At 36.0% G+C, this 10,170-nt stretch overlaps 1 protein-coding gene across 2 annotated transcripts in view; it reads left to right on the forward strand.

Moving 5' to 3' along the window:
* The window catches only part of LOC106910651 (excitatory amino acid transporter 3), a 40,476-nt gene extending 36,039 nt beyond the window's left edge, over positions 1-4,437 (forward strand). Inside the window, exons 9-12 of one of the 2 annotated variants that reach the window (XM_088015403.1) lie at positions 431-553; positions 644-838; positions 1,288-1,422; positions 2,532-4,437. In XM_088015403.1, coding sequence (XP_087871529.1) covers positions 431-553; positions 644-838; positions 1,288-1,422; positions 2,532-2,772 — 694 coding nt within the window. In that variant the 3' untranslated portion in view covers positions 2,773-4,437. Of the gene's footprint in view, positions 1-430; positions 839-1,287; positions 1,423-2,531 lie in introns of both variants that reach the window. The other variant, XM_088015402.1, reaches the window with a different exon arrangement.
* Positions 4,438-10,170: the final 5,733 nt, after the last annotated feature.

Consider the following 10,170-nt stretch of genomic DNA (forward strand, 5'->3'; position numbering starts at 1 on the left):
CTCAAAAACATTTATAGAAAAATGTGATTTTTTTTATTATTGCATGTTTCCATTAAACAAATTTATTTTCCTAATTTTAATTTGACCAATTTTATGGTGAGGTAGGAATATGCTGGTTAAACAATCCTGTGCACATGCATTCACACCTAAGGTAATTTTAGAGATCACTTTATCTAACAGTCATGTTTTAAATGATTGGAAGCCAGAGTAACCAGAGGGACCTGACGTGGATCTTCTCTGAATATGTATGTATTCTAACCTACAGGAAAATGCAGCAAAGATATTTTTTGGGAAACTTTAAAAGGCCTCAGGAACCTAGAGCTATATTATTTAATTCCATTCTAAAACATCAAGAGGACATAAGACTGCATTGACTTAACGTAAATAAGATGAGGGATAACTTAAGACATTAATCTTCTTTGTTCTACAGATTAGCTATCCACGCCACTATCTGTCTGCCTTTCATTTTCTTCATCATTGTGAGAAAGAATCCCTACACATTCACCTTAGGAATGGCTCAGGCTTTGGTGACAGCCCTTATGATTTCTTCCAGGTCAGTAAACCTTTTTTCTTTTACTTTTCACTTCTTAAAATTCTATCTGCCCATCTATATGGGAAGTCAATTCCTCACAATGTGTTTCAGCTCTGCTACCCTACCTGTCACCTTCCGCTGTGCTGAAGAGAACAACCGCATCGACAAGAGGATAACTCGCTTCGTGCTCCCAGTAGGTGCCACCATTAACATGGACGGCACAGCACTCTATGAGGCAGTGGCTGCCATCTTCATCGCCCAGCTTAATGACTACCCTCTGGACGTGGGCCAGATTGTCACTATCAGGTTGGCCATTTGTTTCTAGTATAGGTGATTGTTACGTATAGCATGAATTTGAGAAAATATGTCAACTCTAGAAATCATTTGGGCCATAGAGTTCTAGAGCTTGGATATTGGATTGCAAACAGATAAGTAGGGGTGCACCGATTGCAGTTTTCTAGCCGACCATCGATCACTAAGTTGGCCACATTCGGGCGATTACTGTTAACTTGTGGGCGGGTCTGTCAGTCAGCCTCTCTCACATCAGAGCAGAAGGGGACAGTGGCTGATTTTCAGTCCTTTGTGGAGGAAGACAAGGTGTGTGGAAAAGATTGATTTCACATGTAAGTATTCGCTGATTACGATCTCCCAAAGCTAAGAAAATTGGAGCTGATTTATAGGTGCACCTCTGATGATAAGCTGTCACAGTGTTTTCAGTTGTTAGCGGAAGATATGCTTTATGTCTCTTCTTTTAGCATAACAGCAACAGTTGCCAGTATTGGAGCAGCAGGAGTCCCCAATGCTGGGCTTGTCACCATGGTGATAGTCTTAACGGCTGTCGGACTACCTGCCAGTGATGTTACACTGATAGTTGCTGTGGACTGGCTTCTGTAAGTTTTATTTTGTCATCCCATATTATTAAATCAAGTCAATGTATTTTCAATTTATTGTGTTCTGTTATAAGCCTGCATCAAACAATGCATTCTTTGGGATCTGCATCAGACTGATGTAAGAAACCAGTCCGTAAATAGCTAGGACAGAACATGAACAGACACAAGCACAAAATAAAGTTCTTGAATGCACAATTCAATGTAATCTTTATATTTTAACATCTTGAGAAAGTTGTGTTTGATGTTTCTGCTAAAGGCCTTTATGAGGACCCTCACTGGACATGTGGTCCAGTCACAAAAACAAACTGAAACTGAAAGAAGTGAAGGCTCACAGCAGAATTGTAAACCTGATGGGTCTTGTGTAATCATGAAGGACGATTGTTAAAGAATCTACTGTAACGTGTCTGACAGACTCATTCATCTCTGATAGAACATACAAGTCACATCAAGTCAGTGACAGTATAGGCCACAACCTGATAATTGATACTGTCATGTGTCCATGTTCATAACTAGGTTTGCCCTGTTGTGAACACTGGTCACTTATGAAAGAGAATTTTAACCAAAATTAGCAGCAACACATTTCGTGCTCAAAGTTCACAAGGCAGAGTAGTCCAAGTACATAGGATATTCCAGCTACTTCTCCTTAATGCTTATGAGTCCTTAAAGCTGGCTTCCTTCACGAACACACCTGAATCAAATGGAAGTCTTATTTCCAGGTCTCTGCAGAGCTGAAGAACTGAATGCTAAGAAGTTAATTGTGCTAACCCTAAAGCACTAATCATAAATATTAGTTCTAACACAAAAGCCTTACACCAATATAATGATGAGTGGAAGCTATCGTGCTAAAACACTAACTTTCAGTCAGATTTTCTCTGAAAGACTACAACCCTCAAGAACCAATAAAATTTTGATATTATATTTATATTTTCTATTATGTCCTTAGAATTTATATTTATATTTATATCCCATTCTGCACTGTCCATATTTCATTTTGTTCCTGTAGGCTATTTCTTGTTTGAAATCTCTTTATTGAGGAAAAAGAGAGACTTCATAAGCAAGCATGTAAAACCAAAAATACCTGGAGACTAACTCGATCTGGTGTGTTTCAGGGACCGCTTCCGTACAATGATCAATGTTCTGGGTGATGCTTATGGAGCCGGGATTGTTCAGAAACTATCCAAGAGGGAGTTGGAAAGGATGGATCTGATTTCAGACGTGGATGTTGCTAACCCGTTCGCCCTGGAAACAACTCTAGATGACGAGGAATGTGAGAAAAAATCTTACGTCAATGGAGGCTTCACTGTCGATAAGACAGATGCAATTTCCTTCACAGAAACCTCCCAGTTTTAGCTTCCAGGTGGATCACAGGAGAGAGAAATGCCACACATACAGGAAGGATGCAACCAGCCCATCCGAGTTCAAGCATCAGCAACAGTGGCCTTCGTTAAGCTTAGATGAACATGATCACCTGCCATTTTAAATATTGATAACCACTAGATTCAAGTGCTTCCTTAATAATCTAAATCTGTGCCAAGATTTTGAAAAGCCACATTTCTTTAGATAAGACTGAAAAGCTTTTTGCAAAGAGCACTTTGTCACTATGTCCTCCTTATGATATATCCCTTAAGTAGGGATGTGGTGTTTGTGAGTCTGTAATAAAAAAATGCATCATTTACTCCTTGACTAGGCAAGAAGACTCTAAATATCCCATAATTCACTGCTTGTGTAATAATTAGGGATGCTCCGATCAGGTTTTTTGCTGCCGATTCCTATACCGATCATCCATGAGGCTGATCTCTGCCGATCACCTGTTAATCTTTTGCTTTATGTGTAAATGATACTAGGTTATCTGGCAAAATGGAAAAATTATCTGGCAATAAATTCACCTAAATTAGAAATAATAGACATATTTTCATACATATCTAAAACCTGTTTTTAAAAGTTACATGCTGCAGCTGTAAACAGACGTTCGGTGTGAGAGACTTCACTGTCTTGTGGAGGTTGAGCGGCGTTACGTCTGTGAAATATGACTACCAGCAGCGCATAACGGTGGTCCAAGAGCTAGAGCAGATCTGGCAGTTCTAGACTGCCAGCTCGAAGACTTGAATTATTTTTCAGGTTATTTATTTAGCTTTCTGACCGTGAAGCTAATCCAGGTGAGTGTTGGTAGTTGTGCGCTGCTTTACCTGCTATCTGGCCGCTTCAGATGTCAATGTAGCCAAACTCCATCAAGTGTTTGTTTTTTAAATGTCATATTACATTTATTGTGTTGATGCATTTTGACGTGCTTCAGTCCCGAGGTAATTTTCCGCCGCAACACACAAACGTCTCCATTCACTCTCAGAGCGTTATGGTTCCACTCGACAGAATCTGTTGCCAAGTGCTTGCACTGTTGCACGTTCACACTGTGCTTGCGCAAGTGTGAAGTGAGGCAGGCTACCTGTGAAGTCTGCCTCACTTGTGAAATGAGGTAAATATGATCGGTTTTGGTGATCGGCAACAAGAGACAGTGATCGGCAATCTCCGATCATACACTTTTTCACGGAAATCGGATGATTATGATCGGTGACCGATCGATCGGCACACCTCTGTGCCAAATGTATGACACGTTTTTATTTTGCCAAGTTGCATGAAGCAATATGCTATGATTACTTATCTGTGGCTGCAGACCAACTGTTAGTGAGAACTTTTTAAAGATGCATATTGAATATTGATGGCTGATATCAATGAACAATGTGAAATTCCACTTTTATCTAACATCTGTTAATGATGCATTGCCAAATAAGAAAAAATATAAAAATTGTATTCATGTGGGAATACATAACTGTCCCCTACCCATTGGTGTTTTTGTTGCTGCCAGACATCGGAGCCTGTTTGTGTTTGTTTGGCCTTCATTATGAATTGATGATTTTTTTTTGTTGTAATTTACAAAATTTCTGTCAATAAAGACAGTTTTATGTCTTTAATAGACTAAAAGGTAAACCAGTACAATAAACTGCTGAACATATAGCTCTACATGGGAAGGAGATGTCATTGTGACAGACTGATTAACTGGTTGACACTGTGACTCACTGCCACTCTACTAAATATAAGGTGATGCTATAGAAAAATTAATATTGCCGCACAGTTGGAGTAGCAGCACCAGAAGAAGAATAGCTGACTGACTGCACCTCCCCAGCAACTTTTTTGACCATACTTTCCAATTATGTCACCAGACTTTACAAAAACACAGTTATGTGCCAATGTTGGCATTTTAAAGAGTAGAATTACATTAAATAATATAATTACAAAATAAAAATTTTCCCTGTCAGAAAAACCATCTGGAACAAACAAAGCATCCTGCAAAATAAAAGGACTCTTTACTGGTCAACATAGACTGCCATTTAGAGAACATGTATGATAGAGAAACGGATGGGCTTCTTAAAGGCAAAGAAAGGGTTACACTGCTCAGACCATGGCCTGCATATGGACAAATGTCTTTCAGTTCTTACAAGCAAATGTAACATCCACGATGAAGCAAGATGAACAAACAAATTTTGAAAATTATCAGGCAGGAGCTGCTTTCTGTGATCTTTTCATATGGATATAGAATCAAGATCTGGCAAATATGTGAAGACTTTTACATTTTCTTCACACATTTGACATCCACTGCAAAGTGGGTAGGCCAACAATATTATTTTAGGGTCACTCTTAGACAATATCAAGGCTTAATCTTTCTTTGTAAGCAGTGTGATCCAACTAAGCAGAAAGGCGGAGGCAAAACTCCTCTCCAACAGATCCTAATGTTCCTCATACAGCTAATGTTTACTGCTTCACTGTTGGAACTATCAGCTATTTTTGTAATATGCTGCAGTAGCTCACATTAAGTGTCACTGCCACAGACCCAATTTGCTTTTAATGGCCTGTGGTTGATTTACCTGAGGACTTCACAATGTTAGCTTGATAGATCATGAAACTAAGCCCATAATACTGCCTGTGGGCCCAGAGTTCACGTAAAGACGACCTTACTTCAAAATGAAACATTATTTCCATGTTCCCATTGATCAAAACCACAACTCATACAATATATATGTTATTTATAATGCATGTAAACAATTGCAGAAATTAAAGAGTTCATCAAGGAGGAAGTTGAATGTCAAAGTAAATTCATGACAAATCTGCTAACCTTGATGTAGCAATGTTCCATCCAATCCCAATGATCTTTTCATGGTACCATTCAACTCGTCTTACTGACTTGTAGTTGAGAGCTTGTTTATACTCGCCTCTCAGTCCAATCTTATGTCCAGTGATGAGAAGTACAGTTACAGTACAGTAACGAAGTTCAAGTACAAGTACTTTGTTACTGTACTTAACCCTGGTGGTCTATTAGATCCTGCCTGGTTGGCATAACATGGCCTGCTGGCATGCTGTTATGCTCGTGTGGAAGTATCGCTATGAGTTGTTATGCTTTTGCACGCAGTATTTATTTATAACCAGGGGTGAAAATAAGGGGGTAGGGTACTGCGTACCCCTAAAAGATTTAGCGGGGGTACCCAGTACCTGCAAGAAATGGGAGCAGCTCTCTGCTGTAAAAAATCTACGGGTTCACTGTGCAGCCGTGAGTTCACCCACTAATCAGCCATGACTGATTAGTTTTTCAAGAACAATCTGAAACATACGGTGGCCCTGAGGTGCAAAACACTACAACATTAACGAAGCACAATTACAAATTACAAAATCACTACAACATTAACAAAAACACAACAGCATTAACGAAAACACAACAGATATATACAAATAGGGCAAAAGGTGCTTATATAAGGTCCAGAGCCAGGTGGATTGAAGGAGAAAAAAATAGTGCCTTCTTTTGTAACTTAGAAAAACGTAGACAGGAATATATCGCAATTAACAGCCTTATGATTGATGGAGTTGAATGCTCTGAGACTAAGAGAATAACACAGGAAGTATTTAATTTCTATAATAATCTTTATAAATCTTCACATACAGAACAAATTACTTCATCATTTTTTGATAAAGTAAGAAATCTGATTCCTGTTATTGATGAAAATTTTAAGAAAATCTGTGATGAAGAGCTAAGAATCTCCAAATTTGATATTGCTATAAGAAATATGGCGTCTGACTGCGCCCCCGGGCCAGACGGACTTACAGCTAACTTTCATAAACATTTCTGGGAGTTTTTAAAACCTCCCAGAAAGGTTTTAAATCCTAAAAGGATCAGCCTACCAGATTCAAAGTAGGCTGTAGCAGAATGTGTTGGAAGGAAGGAACTCATGGAAACTATAAAACAAGGCGTAATTAAGCTAATCCCAAAACCTGGTAAAGATAAGAAAAATTTAAATAACTTAAGGCCCATGACTTTGTTGAACACAGACTACAAGATCCTAACAAAGGTTCTGGCAACGAGGTTAAAAATGGGCTTACCCAGAATAATTAGTCAAACTCAATCCGGTTTTCTCAAAGGTAGATCCATCCATAACAACATCCGCCTGGTTCTGGACCTGATTGATTATAATCATTTAAGAAAAGATGATGGTTTTATGTTGTTCTTAGATTTCCACAAAGCTTTTGATTCTGTGGAACATCAATTTATTGTTAACACTTTGAAACATTTTGGTTTTGGTAACAGTTTTCTTAGTATGATCACCATGTTAAACACCAACATTAACAGCTGTGTGTCTCTGTCTCAGGGCACATGCTCCAGATTCAAAGTAGAAAGAGGAATCAGACAAGGTTGCAGTATTTCGCCTCTATTATTTATTATAGTCATGGAATTACTAGCAATAACAATTAATAACTCTAATATAGAAGGTTTGGAAATTAATAACCAGAAAATAATCATTAGCCAATTTGCAGATGATACAACCCTCTTCCTAAAAAATAAAGAACAAATTTTTACAAGACAACATTGATAAATGTGGCAGAACCTTAAATAATTGGCTTCAGAGATATTTGATATTGTTTGGTAGAACATTATTAACAAAAACTGAATCCTTATCCAGACTGACATATCTTGCATATTCCTTAGCCGTCCCTCCAAATCTCATAAAACAGATTAACAGAATAAACTTTAACTTCATTTGGAAAAACAAACACCATTACATCAGAAAAAGAGACTTGTTAAAAAATTATGAGGAAGGTTTATTAAGGCAGTCGATTTTGAAATTACGAATGGCACTTTAAAAATTAGATGGCTTCAGTCCCTTTTAAAATACGGTGATCTTATTTGGTTTGTTGTTCCATCGTTCGTATTTCTGGAAGTTGGAGGTATTGAGTTGTTATTGAAATGTGATTTTGAATTATCTAATCTCCCCCTAAAACTCTCTGCTTTCCATCAACAAGTTTTGTTACAGTGGAAGTTGATGTTTAAACACAACTTTAGCCCCCATAATGTCCCACTGTGGAACAATAGAGCCATTCTATGTGGTAGAAAATCTATATTCATGAATGACTGGTGGAATAAACAGATCTGGTCAATTACTCATTTATTGGATGGAATTGAGTAATTGCATTTAAATTTAAATTTGGAGGAATTTAACAGGAAATATGGAACTGACTGTTCATTAACAAATTATAAGAAAGTATTATGTAGCATCCCTGTTGTCCTTTTTTTGTCAGTTAAGAACAATTTATTTAATTTCTCTATTCCAAGACTCCACAAGATTCAATTTGAGTATGTGGACATACATTAGAGAACAAAAAGCACAGCTGTCTTACAAAATTTTAACAAATCTATGAGAGTCAAAATAAGGACAAATTATTTGAAATTTCCAATTCCTCCCAAACATAAAGAACTACATTTTAAAATTATAAATAACATATATCCTTCAAATGAGTTCTTAAAAGAGAGATTTAATTTTAATGTAGAGAATTGTGGTTTTTGTACAACTCATTTGGAAACAACTAAACATTTGTTTTATGAATGTAAAGAAGTATCAAACTTATGGGATCAACTTCGTAACTTTCTGTCTTCTAAGAAAATAAATTTGGATTTTGTTTCCTTACATAACATTCAATTCGGTTTATCCATTAAAGAAAAAAATCTGGAATTTTTAGTCAATGTTCTGATTATTGTAACAAAATATTATATCCATAAATGTCGTTATGCAAAATGCTCCCTCTCAATTAATGCTCTTAAAAATGAATTTTCTTCCTTTAAGAGTTGTCTAAAAAAGATGCAGAATTTAAATGCAGTCAAATTATATGAGTCAATGAAAGATTTCTAGTTTGTAGCCCCTAACATATCTTATTTTTTTAATCCTTTTATTTCATCATTTAATTACCTTCCTTTCATTTTTTCTGTTAATTTAGCAGTGATTCTTGAGAATAGGGACAAAACAGGTCCTATGGATAAAGCATGAAATTTGAATAAAATATACACAAAATATATATTTTTCAAATATCTAACTAAACTAACCTGGGTCATGTGAGCACAACAATGTATATTTTTCTTTTTTTTGCTGAATATTTTTTTATTTTAAACATTGTAGTCGGTGGATGATGCCTGTAAAAGCCCTTGTCCAGGAGCAGAACTCAATACATTCTTATAGTTTAAAACAATTAAAGAAATACTAAAATTATATATTATGACAATTAAGTATAAGTAGTCATATAAATAATTATAAAAGTTTCGATAAATTGAATTAAAAATAATTTTTAGATATTTTCCAACTCCGTTGAAATTTGTCCCTAGTTTTTGTCAACGCCGTCAGAAATGAAAAGAATGTTAAAAAATCAGGCATTATTGGGGGGCACCAGAACTTCTGAGGACCCCATGACGTTGTCTTTTCTCTTCCTTTGCTAGGAGGGCTAGTTAGCTCCAGTTAGCTTAAGTTATTCTTTAGTTTTTTCTTCTGTTTTATTCCTAAGTTGTTTGTCACAACCATGATGTGTCAACTCCATAACAGACAATTTACAAAACTTTGATGAAATTTTGCGAAATAAAAGCTTAATTTTGGTATAATGTAAAGATTTCATGGACCTGAGGAGCTACAATATGGCCTCCTTCAGAATAACATCATATAAATTGAGGTAGTTTGGCATTTCGTCAACTCCGTCAGATGTCAACTCCGTCAGAGTTTTTCTGACTCTTTCAGTGAAATTGTTGTCAAATCTCACTTAATTGTGCAACTAATTCATTTTAATGTATTTTACATGAATTGCATTACTTCACATGTACCAAGTTTTTCATTTTACTCACTAGTTTGTCACCACCTTCAGTTCTGTGTCAACTCCGTCATGCACTGTCAACTCCATCAGATGGACTTTTTCTTGTTTTTTGTTTTAAATAATATTTATTTTATTTCTTGAGAAGCATTTGTCTGTAAATTGAGTAAAAATATCACTAATGGGGTATTTTAAAAATCATTTTAGATTTATTTTTGTCAGATGGTGATGACAAAGTTTTGGGTCAGGTCGATTAAAAATGTAATTTTAAAAAAAAAATTTGCAACTGGGAGCCTGTACCTTAGCATCTTCATATTTTCTAAACATTATTTGTCATATTTGCATACATAAGGTTGAGAAATAATTAAAAGAAATATGGGAAAATTAAAACCCATTTTGTCCCTATTCTCAAGAATCACTGTTAGTTATCTTTAATAATAATTTTCTCTTGATCCTTTGAAATTAATGTGATTGTTAACATTAGGAGTTGTGATCTGTAATATTTGTTTGTTTTCGACATGTTGTGAGTTTTTGTCATTGTTATTCTTATATACTAATAAAAGAAAAAAACCTCTTCGAGTTACG

Source organism: Poecilia mexicana, unplaced genomic scaffold (assembly GCF_051168715.1).
Source record: "Poecilia mexicana isolate PSO_F unplaced genomic scaffold, ASM5116871v1 scaffold_18, whole genome shotgun sequence".
NCBI lineage: Eukaryota > Metazoa > Chordata > Actinopteri > Cyprinodontiformes > Poeciliidae > Poecilia > Poecilia mexicana.